At 52.7% G+C, this 20,357-nt stretch overlaps 1 protein-coding gene across 1 annotated transcript in view; it reads left to right on the top strand.

Annotated features, from left to right (window-relative positions):
- Positions 1-20,357, top strand: part of EFCAB8 (EF-hand calcium binding domain 8) — a 44,284-nt gene that overhangs the window by 10,580 nt on the left and 13,347 nt on the right. The window contains 8 exon segments of the mRNA XM_027078051.1: positions 1,348-1,399; positions 3,704-3,872; positions 10,387-10,523; positions 12,760-12,860; positions 15,290-15,425; positions 18,136-18,241; positions 18,462-18,546; positions 19,081-19,205. Coding sequence (XP_026933852.1) covers positions 1,348-1,399; positions 3,704-3,872; positions 10,387-10,523; positions 12,760-12,860; positions 15,290-15,425; positions 18,136-18,241; positions 18,462-18,546; positions 19,081-19,205 — 911 coding nt within the window.

Below are 20,357 nucleotides of genomic sequence, written 5' to 3'. Positions count from 1 at the left end.
TAGAGAAATGCATGATTTTAGACTATAGAAATTCTCTGTAATCTCACCTGCCAGAAATAATTGACATTACATTTGGAGTTTATTTTTCCAGGCTCTCTTTCCATGCAGGTGGCAACATATACAGGTATATATTCTGAACAGAAATGGACTTATGAATACACCTCTGCAGCTTTCTCACTGGTGACCTTTCATCGCCGTGTTCAGTGGCCTTCATTTCTTATCATCTTGGCTCACTCTGGAGCATCCCAATCTTCCTGGTTGACTCTGTCTTTTGTGTGTTTCCCCTCCTCTCTCTATGCCCTAAATGTAGCCACTCAAGTTTCAGTCCCCGTATTTCTAGGTATTTGTTTTTTATTTCTAATTGGACAGCCCAGCATCACATGCATTAAGCCACTTTCCCTCATTGCTCCGTTTTCTGGAAATGTTTCTGGCATTTCCCTCAGTTACCCTGGTTCCTGGCTTCCAAGTCTCCTTTCCTTTGGCTCTTCTCTCTCCTTTGGTCCTTATAGCTGAGCTGTCGCCAAGACACGGTTAGGTTAGGACACCATGGGCCAGTCTTCCTCCTCCTCTCTTCCTCCATCTTATGCTGATGAGTTTTCATAGTTGCCTTCATGAAAGTTTTCATGCCATCCTAGAGTGCCCTCTTGATTCCTGCTGGTGGTACTTGCTGATGAGGTGGATTGACACTCCAGTAATCCTAACACAATGCTGTCTTCCATCATCTGTGGAGGTGCCATTGACCCAGTGGAAATGTGCCCTTTGTATTCTCATAGCAGAGCTCCATGGAATGGACCCCTCCCACACTCACACCTGACCCCGTGCTGCGTGAGGAGAAGTCCTGCCTCCAGGGGCACTGAGGGCAGGTGCGTGCACACAGTGGAGAGTCAGGGGCCCATCTTGCCCCACCTTTGGTGCATGTGTTTGACCCTTTGGAAATGTGCTTGCCCCAGACCTTATTTCCCTAATCTGTGAATTATAGTTGGACCCCCACATGGCCTCCTAAGCCTTTTCTAATTCTGAAGAAAGGGTGACTCCCTTTAGGAAGCCTCTGGCATTAAGCCAGGAGTATAGTAACCTGAGAAGCCTCAGGGCCTCAGGACAACCCTTTCCCATCAGAGGAAAGGCGGCTCACAGGTATAATAAGCTCTAGAAAAACTCCCTGTTGGAGGATCCCCTATGAGAAGAGGGGTGCTCATCAAATACGGGCTGGGGGTCCATGGGCACGGGGCAGCCATCCTCTCCCTTGACCTTGACTTTTTTCCCACCCTCCTGTGACTCAGCTAGGTCAGCCTCCCACATGGTCCTTACAAAGACTGGAGTTAAAGCAACTATGATTCCCTATTCTAGGTCAAGACCAGTGTCTTCTGAGGACTTCAGAGAGAGCTCTTTATCTCAAAAGGTAAGAAAGCCATCAGAATTGATAACGGGAGGGGGTGTTCCAGAGCCACCAGACATCACTCATGGGCATCCAAGTCTGGCGGTTATCAGCTTATCAGCCTCTGCACGGGGAGATATTTACAAAGTAACAAGTCTACTGCAGTAGGCTGGTTTTCCCTTTTAAAGCATTGTGTGGGCCAAATGCAATAAAACTGAGGCCACCAATTTGCAGTCTCTACATGGACTGTACTTAATTTTGTCCAGCTAAGTTGTGATAATGGTGGGGTGGGCTGTACAAAGTATTATGAAGCCAGATGAGTATTTAGTGTCCATTATGTGCTTGGGGCTGGGGAAAATAGAATTAGTATAGATTAAACCAAGATAATTTTAAAATGCCCTGGCCTTCAAAGAGCTCACTGTGAGATGGGGAGTAATAACAGGAGTTCTCATTGATTGTGTAATACAATTTGTTGGGGCTTCACATGTGTTCAGGTGTCATTTTATCTCACTACAACCCTTCAAGGTGGATACTGGGGAGAGATTTTGCAGATAAGGAAACTCATGGCTCAGAGAAGTGATGTGATATGCCCATGATAAATTAGCTTGGGAGCAGGGAGCCAGGCAGAATTCTAGCCCAGAGAGCTCTGGGACTCTACAGCCGTGTGTTTCCCATCACACCTTGCTGTCACACATATGGATAGACATGCACAGGTGTCAAGCATGCAAGGCAGATAGGAGCAAAGAGTTTGGAAGCACAGAGGTGGCAATGATGACTCTCACCTGAAAGTTATTGAAAAGCTCCTTGGAGGAGGTGTCATTTGAGCCAGAGTTTGAAGCATGGGTAGGAGTTCATCTCTGGGGATGATGGTCTGTGTTGCATAGAGGGAAAGACGTGAGGAGAAGTGGAATGCTGTCTGTGTGTTGGGGGGTGGTGGAGAGCAGTTGGCGTGCCTGGACCATGGTGTCTGCATTACAACTAGAAAGACAGATCAGGGCTACATTGCAAAGGGCTTTGAGTGCCACACTCAGGAGTTGGGGATGATGGGAGTAGCCTGGAAAGTGTCAGCTGGGATCGAGTCGTGATCAGATTTGCCTTCCAGAAAGATAATTTGTGCGAGTGTTTTGGGAGGTGGATTTAAAGGGAAGACCAAATTCTGGTCCCAGTTGGGGAAGGTCATTGTACTTGTCCCAGCAAAAGGCTAGGGTTTAGGGTGGGGCAGGGATGTGGGAGAGGAGGGTCTAGATATAGGAGATGGATCATAGTAAGAATCAATAGGAAGGACAGTAAGAATGCAAGGGAGGCAGAGGGAAGAACCAAAGATGGCGGTGCGATTTCCAACCTCGGGGCCTGCGTGGCTGGTGAGAGCATTAACTAGCTCATCTGTTGGGCTCCGTGAAGGCAGGTCTCCACTCTGTTCGATGGTGTGTCCACAGTGCCTGGCACTCAACGAATATGCCTAGACCCTGAGGGAATGAGGGAAAGTTCACAGTTGGAGGAGCACTGCGTTTGGTGTGACTGGGGTGGGGAGAGTGAGTAGTCCAAACTCCACCTTGTCTTTTGACTTTCTGAACCGAAGTCTTCTTCACTGCCCAAGGCCCAAAGCAGTGCATTTCAGTGGGCAACACCCAATGGTTATCACATAGTCCACACCTGGAGTCTTTTGGGGGAGGTGGCCTTTGATGACCTGAGTCTTCAGGAACCTGCAACACTCTGCTAAGGGTCAAAATGAGTCACGTGTAGGGGCGGCAGAGGGGAAGCTTTGTTGAGGGCTGGGGGGATGGGGAAGGCTGGGTGGAGAATGCGGGAAGGTGAGCAGGAGGTGGCGGAAGCCTAGAGCCCCCGATGGAGGGGACTGCGTGAGCTCGGCTGTCGCGCACAGGTGATCTGACCTGATCCGGGGTGTCTGGGCTGGTCAGCACAGAATCACATTGGCTGGAGAAGATGGAGCTGGATTCCTTGGGCTCTTGAGTTCTGACCACTGAAGATTTGAAACTATATAGTTACTCAACTGAAGCACCTTGTCGAGTCCTGTGATGTGTGAGGTGGGACCTTGGCTGTGTCTGCTAACCTCGCTGAGCCTCAGTTGTGGCATCTGTAAAAGGGGAACAGTAGTTAACTCCCCAGAGTCAGGAGAAGCGGTCTAGATCTTCCTTGGGCTTCCTAGGCCTAAAAGTGGTTAAAGACTTACTTGTTTGCATCAGTAAGTAACACACCACAACACTACCTACCCCAAAGGTGTGCTCTTTCAATAAGATGTGCTGAAACTGTTCAGCTCAGGAAATCACCCCTCTCAGGGCCTGGTTCCTGTAGTCAGCTGTGTTCCAGGTGTCCTCTGCAGGTGGGTCCCAGAAGAACAAGGAGGTTCTCAGCTCCCCGACACCATCCGTCTCCCTTAGCCAGACATCCGACTTCCAACACGAGTCTCAGCTGTTCACTGAGCCACACCTGGCCCAGATGGAGAAAACGTTTCAAGATGAGGTCGACTCGACTGGAGGTGAGGCTACGTCATGGGCTCAGCCTCTGGCTTCTGCACAGGGAGGGACCCAGGACCTGGTGTAGGTGAAGGGTGCAGACTTGACAAGTGTTTTTATATCCAGTATCTCCTTTAAAACTTTTCGTCGTTATACTGTGTGGGTATTGTAAGCCTACTAGAGGCTATGTGGGACCGAGGAAAAAAATACCCCTAATCCAAACACTTGGGTAATCTCTATCAGCATTTCAGTATGTTTTCTTCCAAACAGTTTCATATGTATGCTTCATTTTCTATTGCTGTGTAGCAATATTCCCACAAAATTAGTGGCTTAAACCAGCACTTGTTTATTATCTCACCATTTCAGTTGGTCAGGAGTCTGGGCACAGCTTAGCTGGCTTCCCTGCTCAGGGTCTCACTAGGCTGCAGCCAAGGTGTCAGCTGGGGTTGCAGTATCATCTGGGGCTTGACTGGGAAGGATCCACTTTTTTTTTTTTTTTTGCTGCGTCGGGTCTTAGTTGCAGCAGGCAGGCCCTTCGTTGTGGCACACGGGCTCCAGAGCGCATGGGCTCTGTAGTTTGCAGCACGTGGGCTCTCTAGCTGAGGCGCAAGGGCTCAGTAGTTGCAGTGCATGGGCTTAGTTGCCCCTCGGCATGTGGGATCTTAGTTCCCCGACCAGGGACTGAACCCGCATCCCCTGCATTGGAAGGTGGATTCTTAACCACTGGACCACCAGGGAAGTCCCGGAAGGATCCACTTCTAAGTTCACCAGGTTGTTGGCAGAATTCATCTCCTTGAAGCTGCAGGACTGAGGGCTCTTGTTTCTTCCTGGCTATTAAAGGGCCACTGTTTTCAGCTCCTGGAGCCGCCCAGTTCCTGGCCCTGTGGGACTCACCAACACGGCTGATTTCAAGACTCAAGTCAGGCAGGAAGATAGCAACTCCAGCACGATGTGTGCTACAGTCTCATAATCATGCACACACAGTCCCGTATATCCTGTCACCTTTGCCGTATTCTGTTGGTCAGGAGCAAGTCACAGGTTCTGCCACACTCAAAGGCAAGGGATCACAGGAGGGCATGAACGCCAGGAGGTGGCCATCATGGGGCCACCATCAGCCTCTCTGCCCCAGATGGCTATGTGTGTTTTCACATGTCTGTAATTGTACTTTATGTAATTTCAGACCCTTCTTTTTCTCTTAATGTTAATTCCTTAAGGGTTTTTTCATACTTTATGTGGTCTTCTGAATCATCCTTAGCAGTGAATGCAAGTGCTCTACTGGTTGACTAAGCCATTTCCCTAAATGAAACATTTAGGTTTTATTGAGTTTAAATAACATTGTGAAGAACATCCTTTGTGCATCAAACTTTTTTTCTCTTTAGAGCTTGATTTATGCCCTTGGGAAGATACACATAAACTTAAATTATTCCTATTGGAATACTTAAAGTCATCTTCATTTCTGTCCACTAGACTCTGAGCGCCAATGCTGGGGCCATGTCTGCTTGCCCCATCAGTTTGAGTATTACAGCCACACCGTGTTTTGGCAGGAAAGGGTAACAAATGGTCAGTTTAAGAAGAGCAAAGTGAGGTGGGGGAGGGACAGTTTGTGTCTGACCTGAAACTGAGATTGTCCCTAATCAGAGTTCTTCGGGTGTCGGTGTTTGGCGGCCAGGAGGTGCCACCACTGTGTCTTAGAGGACCCGACAGCCCCAGCTTTAGCCACAGTTTTTATTCTGTTTGTCTTTTGTTTTGAACAGGTAATATAGGCACACAGTTCAAAATTCAAAAGGTGCCGTTACCTCTCCCTCTTTTCGAAGCAGACCACCATGCAGTATTTTTACAATGCTGCATTACAAACGTTTTCCAAAAAAAAAATTCAAAAGGCACTTTTCTCATGATACCTTTTCTTGGTATACAGAGAAAATGTCTCCCTGGGCCAGACTGTGCTGCTCCATCCAGCATGCAGTCCCTGCAGGCGTTACTGCCTTCTGTTTCCTGTGACCTTCAGAAGCACAGAGTGCCTGTAGTTGCTTCCCCCTCCTTTTCATATGCACTACTGTCTACACTGCTCTATTCCTTGCTTTTTTTCCTCCAGCTTTATTGAGGTATAATTGACAAATAAAATTGTAATGTATTTAAAGTGTGCAAAGTGATGATTTGATATCCGTATACATTGTGAAGGATCTGCACAATTGTCTACTCCTTGCTTTTTTTTTTTTTTTTTTTTTGTTTTTTTTTTGTTTTTTTTTTGTTTTTTTTTTGCAGTACGCGGGCCTCTCACTGCTGTGGCCTCTCCCGTTGCGGAGCAACAGGCTCCGGACGCGCAGGCTCAGCGGCCATGGCTCACGGGCCCAGCCGCTCTGCGGCATGTGGGATCTTCCTGGACCGGGGCACGAACCCGTGTCCCCTGCATCGGCAGGCAGACTCTCAACCACTGCACCACCAGGGAAGCCCTACTCCTTGCTTTTTTAAAAAATAATTTTTATCTAGTTTCCCTTCTTGAATATGTCTTGACCTGATATGTCTTGAAATCTTTTCCTATCAGTGTAAAAAGAGCTTCCTCATTTTAAAAAACAAAACAGAAAACTGGCCGTGGTTTTAAAATGGAGGAAAGGAAAATTCACTCTTAGCTGATGGAGGGTAAGGGAAAATAGGACCCTTTTTCAGAAACCTTTAAAAGAGGTGAATTCTGAGCATGGGCTTGAAACCGTTTCTCGGGAACCCTGGCCATTTGTGCTTGCCTCGGAGGGAAGAGGGGAGATACATGGTTCTCTTCCCTGTTCTGCAAGTTCCCTTTTTGGGCTGTAGTGGTTTTGCTGGTCTTGAAAGTGTCCACGTACCCCTGGCCCGCTGCCCGGTGGGGCCTGCCTGGGGGAGGCTGCAGGCTGCTCAGGGGTCGTGGGAGAACCATCGGGCTAGGGGGCCCTGCAGCTCGGCCTGCAGGCAGGGGGAACTTACCTTCTGCTCAGGTGCTCCTGGGTGGACGTGGGTGGCACACAGTCTGAGTGCCACCCACCCTTTATGCCAACAGACATTTTACCAAGCTCTGCCGGGCCTTATGGTTTATATAGGCCTCTGCTGGATTTTATTCAGTTCTCCCAGAAGCCCTGTAGCAGGGGTCCTGACTGTCCGCGGGAGGCACCTGGGGGCTCTGCGCAGACAGGCATCAGCCACAGGCCCCGACAGAGTGGCCAGTCCTGTGGCACCAAAGCCTGTGCCTTCTCGGGCATCCCCACCATGTGGAGCACCTCAGATGCTAAAATAGATGAAAGAAGGCCCCTTCAGTGAGAGCAGGGCTGTAAGTCCAGTGTGCAGCATCATCCTGTCCTCCATGATCTGTGTGCTGAGAAGGGCAGGCATGCGCTCTGGACAAGCGTGGGGAACAGGTACTTATTTCCCCTGGAGGGCAGAGTGGAGGCTAGGAAACAACATTTTTCTTTTCATTTCTTTCTTTTCTTTTTTTCAATTGAAGTATAGTTAATTTGCAGTGTTGTGTTAGTTTCAGGTATACAGCAAAGTGATTCAATTACACATATATATTATTTTTCAGATTCTTTCCCATGTAAGTTATTATAAAACAACATTTTTCTTAAGTATTTTTAATTTAGCATTTATTTTTTTAGATGCTTATAAGTATATAAAAAACAGAGATAAATAATCCATTATCCTACCTCTTGGCATTACAAAGAAAGGAAGAGAAAGGGGCGGGGAGCTGGGGGCACTTGGCACTGGAAGAGTACATGGGTAGAAAGTTCAGACAACACAGAGAGGTGTGGGTGCAGCGGGAGCCTCTCCCCCTTCCTCCACCCCTGACTCCTGCCCCACTGTGTTCAGAGGAGGTCATCCTTGACCTGCCTGGAGAGGTGAAGTGGGAATTTCCCAGGAGATGGGGAACAGGGAGGGTCAAGGCAGGGGCCTGGCATAGAGGTGTTGCTGGGCTAGAGGGCGAGCGGGGCATCCTGGAGCAAGGCTGGGGGGCCAGGTGGCCCTGGGGGGCTGGTGGGTGCCCTCGGGTCACAGGGCCCTGAACTCCGGCAGTGGGGCTGATGGGGAGGTGGCACATCTAGGCCTGTTTGAGAAAGGTAAGTGTCATGGTGGCCAGGAGGTCGGGCTGGATGTGGAGCCTGGGGGGGTTGTTGAAAGAGCTCATCATGTGATGGCCTCACATGGGGTCCTGGAGATTATAACAGAGAGGAGAAAGTCTTCTGGTTTCAAATCCCCGCTGCACCACTGTGTGTCCTTGGGCAAATCCCGCACCTCTTGTGCCTCTTGTGTGCTCATCTGTAAGATGGGGAGAATGACAGTGCACCATTCTAGGACCACAGGACTCACCCCTCAGGTGTTCTTCTTGGGTGACTGGGTGGAGGTGATGCCGTTATCAGAGATGGTAAACACAGGAAATGGGAGCAAGTTTCGGGATAAAGATAAGAAATTGGATTTTAAACATGCTGAGTTGAAAGGGCCGGGGGGACACTTGGAAATATTCAGGGACATGGAGAGAAATTCTCTCCTGAGATGTAGAGATGGGTGAATAGATGAGGTCGTTCAAGGAGAGTGTCCAGCAGAAAAGAAAGGGACAGTGATGGGAAGAGCTGAGGCACGTGACGAGCGACAGGACAGAGCAGGTGACGGAGCCTGGGGGAGACGCAGCAGCCCGGGGAGGCGAGACTGGCTGGTGCTTGGCTGCCAGAAGGGAGGAGGCCCCGAGGGTGGGGTTCGAGGTCACTGGGGCCAAGAGGAGTGAGCTGGCAGGAGTCAGGGAGCCGCCCAGAAAGTCCCTCCTGCCTGATCCTAGGGAATGTAGGGGCCCCCTCCGCAGGGACATGATATTTCCACTTTTGTGCTTCGAGAGCTGTTAGTGAACCATTTGGTGTGAGGGGTGAGCACTTCCTTTTAGCCGTGATGAGCAGGGGACCTGACTGGCTCCCACAGTGTACATTTCTTTTCCAGGACACCTTTGTGTCTATTCTCTTGTTATACTCAAATTTTTTTCAGTAAACTGTTTTTAAGAAGGATATTAAAATAATACAGCAGCGGACAATATATACAAGTTCTTAAACACCAATGAAAGGGGCTCTCCCTGTAGTGTTGTCAAGAGGAGTTTGTTCATTAAACCCGCACAAAGGCCCTTTGACTGCCAGCTCTTTCCAGAGGGGACAGCTCTGTGCTCGGGGACTGTCCCCTGACATCCATCTGATACACGGAGGGGCTGTTACATGTCACTCAAATGTGTAAGGCTCTTGGCTGTCGCTTCAGGTCAGCAGGATGGCTCCTTCTTTAAGCAGGGCAGCTTTCGTTCAGGCTTTCATTTGTTCCTCAGTTTAGCAGTAAATGTTGCTGTAGTGCCGTGCTGGGTGTTGTATGAGGAGCGTGGAATAGGGTGAGAGCGTGACCCCAGCTTGCTGGGGATGGTCTGGGTGCCATCACTCACCAGCTGTGTGACCTTGGGCACACGATCCCACCTCTCTGTGCCACAGTTTCCTCACAGCACCCCCACCCCGCCCCCGCCCCCACCCGCCACCATCAGGTGATCAATAAGAATAAACGCAGATGGTAGTGGTCCCCAGTCATAGTCATCATGTCCCAGTGCCAACAGAAACACTCTGGGAACAAACATTTGCTGCGTGCTGAGGACCCAGTCAGAGAGGGGACAGGCTCAGCCCTGCACTGCCCGAGCTCATGTCCAGGCTGGTAAGGAGGAAGGTTTGGGGGGAAGTAGGAGCCAGGCATGGGGCTGGGCCGCCCCCTTCGAGAGTCCCTGGGAAAGGCTTCCCTGTGGAGGAACCAGATGGTGCAAAGGCCTTGAGGTGGCAGGGTGAGAAATGGTGTGGGGACATGGTGGCTGGAGCAGAGAATGAAGGGGATGGTGGTGAGAGGTGAGGTCCGAGAGGAGCAGCCTTCAGGCCATGGCGAAAGCTCCAGATATTTGGAGGGGGTTCTAGAAGTTCTTTTTAAAAACTGTGATTCTTTTTAAAAAAATCTAGACAGGAGTAATTGATCCATTTGCAGACAGATACCCCTGTAGCCACAAAACCCAGCAGGGGAAGAAATTTTATCCCAGCCCCTCTGCCTCTCCCCTGCCCATCTTTCCCTCCAGCCCAAGTTTGTATTTTCATTGCCTCTAAAAGATGTGTTTCACCTCTTCCTCTATAGCTTTGAATTTATTTATGTCCGTTTGTTGCCATTGTTTACTTATGTTTTTTTTCTTTCTGTATTTATTTATTTATTTTGGAGTTTTCATCAGTTTTCTTTGTCTCAATGCCTGGTCTGTCTGATTTGCTCAGAAATGGGATCTGATCTTTTTTAGTACCCACCCCCGTCACTGCCGTGGGACCAACATGGTGCTTTCACGCGGCAGGTGTGCAGCCAGTATTTTTGGGTGATCGCATGTTGAACAGATGAGATGCAAAAGATGACCCGGCAACGTGATCCTCTGTGTGTTCCCCCTCAGCACCCAGATACCCAGGAACGCTGTGGCTGGTGATGGGGCCGAGGGACTTTTGGTGAAGTGGACGGTGTTCTTCCTTCTCTCTTTTGAAGCCCTGGACATGAAGACTTTCGTTAAGGCTGTGAAGAAGATTCTGAGCAATGCGTCCATCGAGATGATAGAGGCGCTGTTTTTGAAGGTGGACATGAACTGTAACGGCCTCACCTCCGCTGCTTCAGGTGGCTGGAGGGTGCAGTCCTTGGCTGGTCAGTGGGGCACGTGGAGGGCTGAAGAGGGGGGTAGACTCTAGGGGGCTTGCTGGATAGAGGGAACACTTGGAGTCTTTGAGGGGGCCCTCCTGAGACCCCTGTGAGCTGGGCTCACTGCAGCTTGTTCCCCTGCCAGGGTACAGGAGGGTATGTGACAAACGCTAGTGACCCCTGCCCGAGACTGGCTGAGCACACAGCAGTGAGCGGCAAGGACCCCTGCCTGCCACGTGGCTCTCCTGCACACCAGCCTCCCATTTGGCTCAGGGGATTCCAGCCGGTGCCACAAACATCTCTTAGCCCTTTATGGTCACTCAGTGGCTGTTAAATCAAAAAATGTCAGGGTTGGGCTTCCCTGGTGGTGCAGTGGCTGAGTCCACCTGCCGATGCAGGGGACACAGGTTTGTGCCCCGGTCCGGGAGGATCCCACGTGCCGCGGAGCGGCTAGGCCCGTGAGCCATGGCTGCTGAGCCTGCGCGTCCGGAGCCTGTGCTCCGCAATGGGAGAGGCCACAACAGTGAGAGGCCTGCGTACCGCAAAAAAAAAAAAAAGTCAGGGTTTTAGAGCATATTAATAATAATGCTTTTTACCCCTGATTTTAAATGTTCTACAGTGCATGTACAGCATTTAAGAATGCAAAAGAACACAGTAAAGTACAAAAAACCAGTCTGATGTATTGATGTAGCAATGCTGACAACGATAACTAGCATTTACACCAGACATTGTGCTAAGCAGTTTATATATTATTATACTTAAACCTCACAGGAATCCTATGGGGTAGGTGCTGGTAATGTACCTCCATTTGACAGATTGGGAAACTGAAGCAAGAGAGGAATAAATTGGGCCAGGGTTACAGAGCTAGTTAGCAGCCGGGCCAATCTTCAGACCCAGGGATTTTGCCTCAAGAGCCCATGTGTTAACAGCTCTGTCATACCTCCCCCTCAGCATAGATGTACATTCTGTTTCTTTTTTTTTTTTTTTTTTTTTTTTTTTTGCGGTACGCAGGCCTCTCACTGTTGTGGCCTCTCCCGTTGTGGAGCACAGGCTCCGGACGCGCAGGCTCAGCAGCCATGGCTCATGGGACCAGCCGCTGCGCGGCATGTGGGATCTTCCCGGACCGGGGCACGAACCCGTGTCCCCTGCATCGGCAGACAGACTCTCAACCACTGCGCCACCAGGGAACCCCTACGTTCTGTCACTTTATGTGTGTTTTTTGTTTTCATTTCTCTTAATACTCTATAATAAATATGTTTCCAGCACTCTGTCATCTACACAGTGATCTTTCTTCATAACTCCCTGTTTTTTTTAAATTAATTAATTAATTTATTTTTGGCTGCTTTGGGTCTTCGTTGCTGCGCGTGGGCTTTCTCTAGTTGTGGTGAGTGGGGGCTACTCTTCCTTGCAGTGCATGGGCCTCTCATTGTGGTGGCTTCTCTTGTTGCGGAGTACGGGCTCTAGGCGCGCAGGCTTCAGTAGTTGTGACATGTGGGCTCAGTAGTTGTAGCTCACGGGCTCTAGAGCGCAGGCTCAGTAGTTGCAGCTCGTGGGCTCTAGAGCTCAGGCTCAGTAGTTGCGGCTCGCAGGCTCTAGAGCGCAGGCTCAGTGGTTGTGGCGCACAGGCTTAGTTGCTCTGCAACGTGTGGGATCTTCCCGGACCAGGGCTCGAACCCGTGTCCCCTGCATTGGCAGGTGGATTCTTAACCACTGTACTACCAGGGAAGTCCCCTGTCTCTTGTCATAGCTTCATATGGTGGCCCATTTCGGCCTTGGCCATATTTTCGTGAGGCTGGTCAGTAGAGTCTAGATTTGCCTTCGTGGCCTGGCTTATGGGTCCTCCCCAGCTATTGACTTCTTGATATATGAGCTGGGGCAACTCATCTATACTTATATGGGCCTTAGTCTTATTATCCATAAAGTGGGGTGAATAAAGAGACTCAGATGCAATGGCAAATGTGGAGCGATGTGAGGATTATCTAGGATTACAGAAACGCGTTGAGGGAGGCGCTGCTGTGCTGTCTTCACAAATGCACGCACAGAGGCCCTTTGCCGATCCAGATCCAAGAACAGCTCTGGTGCTTGGCTTCTTCCCTCGGCCAGAGCCTCTGGGGGCTCCCGGAGCCCCTTGGAAGGGGCTGGGAGAGACGGGCGAGGCACTGGAAGCCGGTGCTCTGCCAGTTTGGCCGACGCCCTCCCTGCTGGCGTTTCTTCCTGAGGCAGCAGGAGTACCTGGACTACGTGATGCATGAGTTCAAGGGGAAGGAGAAGATGATGAGAAGCCAGTGCTACCTGCGCTTCCACCTTCCCATGAGGATCATACCCCTGTAAGGAGCCTCTCCCTGGGCTCCCTGGACTGAAGGTTGTGTCTGGACCAGGCTGGGGCCAGCCCTGCATCGCCCCTTCCTAAGTCCCCGAGCCTGTCTGTGGGGCCACTGTGGGCCTGGCACCACGCCTGCAGCTCTGTATTCTTTAGCTTGTTTCAGCCTCACAACCCCATAGGTGGGCTTGAGCAGCCCCTCATTGTGTCCCCATTTTTCAGACAAGGAAACTGAGGCTCAGAGAGGCCAAGTGACAGTGGTGGGGTTGCTCTGTTGGACCCTCCGTATCCACAGCATAGATGCTGCTCCCACTTTCTGCTCTGGCTGGGGCTGAGCAGGTCTGTGGTTTCATCCACAGGGTACAGATGGCTCACATAGCGGGGACAGGGCTTTCCCTTGAGGTGACAGGAGTGAGGGCCATCACAGGAGACTGCTCAAGCCCGCACCGGGCCTCGGGAGCAGCCCCTGCATCACTCCTGGCGCAAGTGGCTCCTGTCCCTGCCTTGATTTGTGCCTGACCCGCGGGCGCTCTCCTCCATGTGGCTCCTTCTCTCTCTGTGCCCTGGCCCTGTTTGCCCCCACCCCTCCAAACTCCCTAAGAACGAGGAACATTCTAGTGGATCCAGCCCGTGGGCCCAGGCTTCCTGAGCTGGGCTGCTGCAGGCCTCTTGCTCTCCTCCCGGAGTCTGCCTTGGTTGGGGCACCAGATGCCCCGTGCAGGCGGCCGGGGCCTGGGAGCCAGGTCCTGTGGTAACAGGTGTGGTGGCCTCCATTTGTGGCCTGGTTATAACCAGAGGGGCTGTGGGTGAGTTTGTCTCTGGGGACCACACCCAGAGCAGGCCACGGAGAAGACCACAAGGGTGTCTCTGCCCTCAACCAACCTGAAGTTTAATAGAGAAGATGGTGCGATGAAAACCACGGAAGGGTAACTTTGAAAACAATTTGGTCAAGATTTGAGGAATAGCCAATAAATATGAGTGATGACACACTTTGCAACCGTAAATTTCTACATGGAAACTTTGCTGGGTGTCGTCATACCTTTGCTGGTCTATTTCCTGGGACGTTTGATTCCCCAGGGTGATCCCAAGGGCCTGAAACAAGAAGCTTGTCCCTGTTTTCTCCTGTTTATTTGCTCAACCTCCTAACCTGGAGGGCATGTCCAGCTTGGTGGAGAAAATAGCCAAATAATATTTCATCACCATCAGGAAGGGGTAACTTTGAAAACTGGCTCACCTGGACTGAGCCTGGGCCAAGCTCACCCAGCGCACCATCTCCTTGATCCCGTGGAGGTGCTGTCACTGTGGAGATGAGGAAGCTGAGACCTCAGGAGGGGACAGCTTCCTGGGGCACTCTTCACTTCAGAGCTCTCACCTCTTGGGTCTGTTCCCTACAGTCCCTTGGCCCTGACAGAGGAGGCAGAATTGGAAGGGACGGCTAGAGAGGTGACTGAGAAAATTGGTCAGGCTCTGAGCAGAGCCGTGGGCTGAGGGCAAGAGAGAGGGGAGAGCCGTGTCCAGATAACGAGTCCCCGTTTCTCGTGCAGAGTCTGTAACACAGTAGAATTTCCCAGTGACGTGGGTTATCCTTAAGTCACGGCTCAGCTCACATCCATGGCAACGTGTGGAAAGGGCTCTGGCTGGAGTCAGAGTCGAGGTGCCTGGGTTCTAGTCCCAGCTCTGCTGGGAACCAGGACACAACTCCAGGCAGTTAGCCCCTGGCTCCCTGTAGGGTGAGGCAACATCACCTGCCCTGCTGGGGCCCAGAGGTGTGGGCACATCGAGTGGGAGAGAGTGTGCTGTGCTGTGTCTGGCCCTTTAATAGCCAGTTGGCTTAGCCAGCTTGGGGACGGGAAAGAAGCCACTGGAAGGTGGCGTTGAAGTTCGCTGGGAAGGCTGTTCAGTGGCTTCCTGTGAGGCCAGGCATGCCCCAGGAGCTATTAGCTATGCTCAGGGCATGATTTTGGAGATGAAGAGTTGGGTTCACAAGGCCCTGATTTCTCACTGTCCCTTTATCTACTTTTATCTCGTTCTTGGACCCTATTCCCCCCTCCATCTCTAAGCACTAGAGTAGCTGCTGGAAACACTGTTATTTTGCAGTTTTCCTCACAAGCCCCACTCCACTCGCCTCCTGTGGGCTGTTTTTCCTGTGAAAGGACATCTGGCCCATCCCATCATGAGGAAGCTGACTGGCTATTTCATGGGATAAACTTACTGCTCTGGGAGGCCCGTGTCACCCCAGCATCCCATGTGGGTCTCCTTTCCTTCTGGCCACGGTTGTCAGCGGTGACAGTCCCCTTTGGAGGAGGGGCAGAGCCCACGTCTCACAGAAACTCACCCGAGTTTCTCATGGTGCCTGTGAGGGAAGCTGTGTCCTTCCTCCTCTGTGCTCTTTGCTCTGGTTTGGTTTGGGCTCCTCTCTCTTATCACCTTCTGCAGGAATCATGGGTGTGAGATTGTGAAAGTGGAGATCTTAGTCCAGCGGCGCAAGAAGATAGGGCATTTCCTGACTGTCACCAAGGACGGGATCCTGCAGTTCTGGTCGGAGTCCTTCTCGCTGACCAGCTCCTTTAGGGTGAGTGGGGCCCACGTGGGTGGTTGGAAAGTCTCTGCCTTCATGCCCTGGACCCGAGTGGGCTCCTTCTCTGGACCCGTGGGCTAGACAGCCACACTTGCTCCTGGGAGCAGGTCCTGGCTTCCCCATGGGACCATGAGCCTCGCATTTCTTTTCTGAAAGCAGGATTCCACCTGGATGTCCATTGCACTTAGATGTCCAACAGATAACCTAAACCCACTTTGTTCAAATTGAATGTCACTGTAGCCCTCCCTGCCCACCAGGCTTCCTTCTCCTGTGCCTCCAGGTCAGTGAATGGCATCGTCAACCACCAGGGTTCTCGTGTTGGAGATCAACCTCCTTTCCTTTCTCTGTCACACCCATTCCACCACCAAGTCCTGCTGGTTCAAATCCTCTGCTTGGAGCAGGGAGGAAGTCGCAGTGACTGTGAACATGGGCTCCGGAGCCCAACTGCCAGACGTAGAGCTCTGACTGTACCACCCCCCAGCTCTGTGACCTTGGAAGTTACTATATTGCTCTCTGTGCATCAGTTTCCTCATCTGTCAAGTGGGGTTAATAATAGTATCCCCTACAGGCAGGGTTGTTGGGAGGATTTAATGACATAATCCATGCCTGGTGCTGGGAGCAGGGCAAGGCACGCAGCAAGCACCCGATAAACATAAGCTGACATCGTCATTGTCATGGTCGTTTGTGCCGTCAGCTCCTGGCCAAGCGCGGTAAATGATAGAATGCTCGGGAAAACCCCTGTGTACTTGCCTTTGCCAGGCCAGGCCAGAGTCCTCCAGCAGATTAGGAGGGCCCAGCTCTGCAGAGAAGGCTGAGTGAGCATGCTCTGTGTCTGCAGAGTGTTTCCTAATTGCATCAGGGGTCATCCTTTGGGGCAGGAGGATTCTGTATCATCCCCCTGACCCCAGTTGCCAAGGGAGAGAACCAAGGTGTGTGGAGTTCTAGTGACTCTCTTGGGTGCACTTGGTAGCCTAGGATCAAAGGGGATTCTCACCTGTACTCCCGAGGCTGGCGTTTCTGGCACATTCCACCCTCTTTTTCTCTGTGTGCTTATCAGGGGGGCACATCATAGCCTGAGCTCCTGCTTGTGGCTACAACATGGTCACCTCAGCTCTCCTGAGGGCCAAAGCCTGGGAGGGCCAAAGAGGACAGAGGGAGGCTCCCCAAGAAGGCCCACAGACCTGGGCATCCTTCCCTGAGGGGCTGCTTTGGCAAGTAGATGTTGGCAAGAGTGAGCCGCCAAGCACCATCCTCGGGCACTCACTGCATGGCCATGGTTGTGCAGCCGGAAGGCCCTGGAGTCTGGGCTTCGCTTACCAGCTGTGCAGCCTTGGGCAAGTCTCTGAGTCTCCCCAGGGCTCTCAGTTTCTGGTGTGAACGCGGGTCTTGGGGGTGATGAGCATTACCATCACCTCCACTGTGTGTGGGTTAGACCCCAGCCCTGGGCCAGAGGGGGGCCTAGGGGGCCCTGGTGCATTGTTTTCCCTGCCCCAGCCGTTAGCTCAGGCCCCTGCTCTTGGTGCTCTGAGCTCTGATGGGACAGTTCGGAGCCCGCGTGGCGCTACTCAGGGAGTAAAATACAAGTTCCGCCGCTGGCCACACCTCACTCATGGCCCGTCCTCTCCAACCCAGACCTGTCGGGCTGGCCCCCTCTTCCCTGGGCGTGGCAGCTCATTTCTGCTGACTTGCCTTTGCTTGTGGTGTCCCCTGCCTGGAGTGCCGGCTCAGATTCTGTCTGTGTAAGGGTTGTGTGAGGTTGGCACCAGGGTGGGCGGCACCCATGCCGGCCCAGCTCCTCCCAACGCCGGCAGCACATGGATGCTTTAGCTGTCACGGTTCCATTCGTTCCTCACAACCTGGCAGGACGGTTTCTCGTTAATAAGCCACTTGGACCAGGCAACACTGGCAGGTGGTAAACAAGATTTGGACAAAACAAACAAAACGAATACCAGTGTTATACGTCAATTACATCTCAATAAAAATCAGAGAAAAAAGATTCAGGCAGAGAGGGGCAGGTCGTGGAAAAGTCGGTCTTCCTCTCTCAGACCCTAATTCCTCTCTGGAGGCAACTGCTGTGGCCACTTTGGGGGTGCTTTTCCGTGGACAGCCTGTACATACACCGACCCCTTCTCTTTAAATACACAGATGGTAGCACGTTATAATGCTGCTCTTCACCTTGCTTTTTCACTAGTAACAGGTCTAGGCAACTATTCTGCATTGTATGTACACAGCTCCCGCGTTCTTCGAGTCCGGGCCGTGATCGGTGGTGTGGGTTTGTAAGGCGTCATTTCCAGGCAGACTCTGGCCTGTTGCTGTTGTAACTGGGCAGCAGTGCCCGTTCCTGCTTACACTTCTCTGTGAGTACCTGCAAACACATCTGTAGATGCCTCTTGGAATGGATCCTGGGATCACAAACTATGCACATTTAAAACTTGATGAGCTTGTCAAACTCCCTAAAGGGTTGTGAGGATGAGTGTTCTTTAAGCTCATTTTACAGATACGGAAACTGAGACTCAGAGAGGTCAGGGAGTTTAGCCAAGACCCCACCGTTGGTAGTTGGTGGTAAGGCTGGGCTCCACACCAGGTCTGTGCTTGGCTCCAGGGCCTTGGGTGGCAGGAGAGGGTTTGCGGGGAGGCTGTGCTCCTGGCGTGCTCTCCCGGGGAGCCTCCGCAGCCCAGGTCTCTTCTGCTCTCCCTCTGGCAGCTTTACCAGATCCATCCGCTCCACAACCAGCAGATGCGGGTCATCGACATGGTGTGTCTGCACAACATGAACCTGGTTGCGATAGTGTCGACCGACCAGAAGATAGGTGAGGCCCCGAGGTTCCCCAGGCCGGTGCCTGGCCACTGGAAGCCATGCATTTGCACTTGGAGAGCCCTGTCACCCAGCCAACTGTGAGCATGAGTTAGAGTCCCCTGGGAGTATTGCTGGGTGGTGAGTAGTGAGGCTTCTCACTGTCACCAGAGACTCCTGAGGCCTGGGACATGGGTTTGGGTTCATGTGTGCCTCCCCTTCTGTCTCTTCCCCAGAGTTCTTTGATATCAGTAACCGTAAATGTGTCTGGGCCTTCACCTTCATCGATCTGGACAGTTGCGTCCTGACCTTGAACTACTGGTGAGTCTCGTGGGAGACCGGGGCAGGGGCTTGGCAGCAGTGGGGCTGGGACCCCCAGAAAGCCTCTCTGGAAGCAGCACTGGAAAGATCCCCACCCTCTGTGCCTGTGTCCTCTTCCCCTCAAGCTGCTCCTCTCTTGGGTCCCCTTTCATGGTCACTCAGACCTCAGAGTTGTTGTCGGCCCCTCTTCCTTTCACCAAGTCAGCCATCAAACCCAGCCTGTCCCGCTGTGTCTCTGGGAACATCATGGTCCATCAGTAGGGTGACTTGACAAAGAGCAGCTGAAGGACCAGGGATTCATTTATTCTGGTTAAGAAAAAGTGCTGATTTCTCTTGGACCTGGTTCACCAACGCTCTGGATCTGGGCGGCTGGGCCCACGTTTGTCAGCTGTTGAGGTCAAGGCTGGAAAGTTGTGTGGGATCTGCCCTCGCTCCCAAGGTGGAGAAGGGCCTTGGAGGCCGGCGAGGGGCGGAGGGTTGCACTGGACACACCCAGCCGGCTCCGTGGCCTCTTCTGTCTCCTTCTTTTCCCAGGTCTGACTATCACAGGGCTGTGTTCTGCTATGGGGACACCAAAGGCAATGTCATCGTCTTCACCTCCAACGATGTGACCCATGGGCTGTTCAACCCCTGAATCCTCCCCAGGACCTCCAGATGGGGTAGCGGAGATGTGGGGAGTGGGGGGAGATGGTCCTGCCCTGGGAGCTCCTTCCCCTCCCTGCTTCCCAGTTCGAGAGTCCCTGGGAAGGCGGTGCACCCACATGCTCAGCTCAGAGCCGCCTGTGGGAGATGGGGTGATGGCGTGACAGCGGGACACGGGACGGGGCTGGGGAGATGGGCAATCTCTCTGGAGGTGGGAAGTAGTGCACATGAGGGCCGGGGCGGAGGTGGGGGCGCTTCAGGACCCTCCTCATACCAGGAAGAAAGAACCTGTGGCAGCTATGTGACCCGCTCTGGGCCCTGGGGAGGTGGCGCTAGCTTCCTCCATGGCGTGAGGAGGGTTCTGCTCTCCTTGGCTGGGAGCTGCCTGTGGGTGGGTGTTGGGGTGGGGCGGAGAGGCTGCCCAGGAGGCTGCGCTTCCTCGCAGCGCCTGGAGGAAGGCCCGACTCCGCACGAGCAGCGTGAATCAGCACAGGGACACTTGCGGAGCCCTTGGGTGCTGAGCGCTTTGGGCAGTCACCTCCTGCAGTTCCCGCCTGCTGCCAGGAGGGGCTGCTGTCGTCACAGCCTGTTAAGGGAGGAGGAGCCGGGGGTTTAGGGGGAGACGCGCTTACACTGGCCCCACAGTGGCTAAGCGTGGCTGAGATCTGAGACAGGCAGTCTGCGCCAGAGCCTGCACTTGAACCACTTGCTAGGCTGTATCCCAAACCGACTGAATGCTGGAGGATGCTGTCTGGGGCTGCTCTGCCTAGGGGCACGAGATCCCGAGGCCTCGGGGCCTGGGGCTGTCGGGGACATATCTGAACTGGACCCTGCCTGGGATCGAGCCTTCGACCCGCAGTGTCAGGCCTCCAGGCCGCACCGTGTCCATCTGGAGGGGGCCCCAGCCCCCAGGGACACTGACTCCTCTCCATCCAGGACTCCAGAATGGCCACTTGGGCTTCTAGCCAGAGTTTCTGAGCAGGGGCTCCAGGGGTCCCCAGGCCTCAGTGACACCTCCTGCCCAGCTTGTTGGGGCAGCATCCGCCACTGGCCGGACAGAAGGTGGATCCTGCCCTGGACGCAGCAGGGGGCTGGCACCCTGCTGTGTCCTGTCTCGTCTGCCTCTGCCCCTGGTGCCCGACCTGCCCTGACCCAACCCACCGTGGTCG

The sequence above is a fragment of the Aethalodelphis obliquidens genome, unplaced genomic scaffold (assembly GCF_003676395.1).
Source record: "Aethalodelphis obliquidens isolate GAN/ISIS:26980383/991018 unplaced genomic scaffold, ASM367639v1 scaffold42, whole genome shotgun sequence".
In the NCBI taxonomy this organism is placed as follows: Eukaryota; Metazoa; Chordata; class Mammalia; order Artiodactyla; family Delphinidae; genus Aethalodelphis; species Aethalodelphis obliquidens.
The sequence above is the reverse complement of the archived record's forward strand: the minus strand, read 5'-3'. Positions and strand labels throughout refer to the sequence as shown.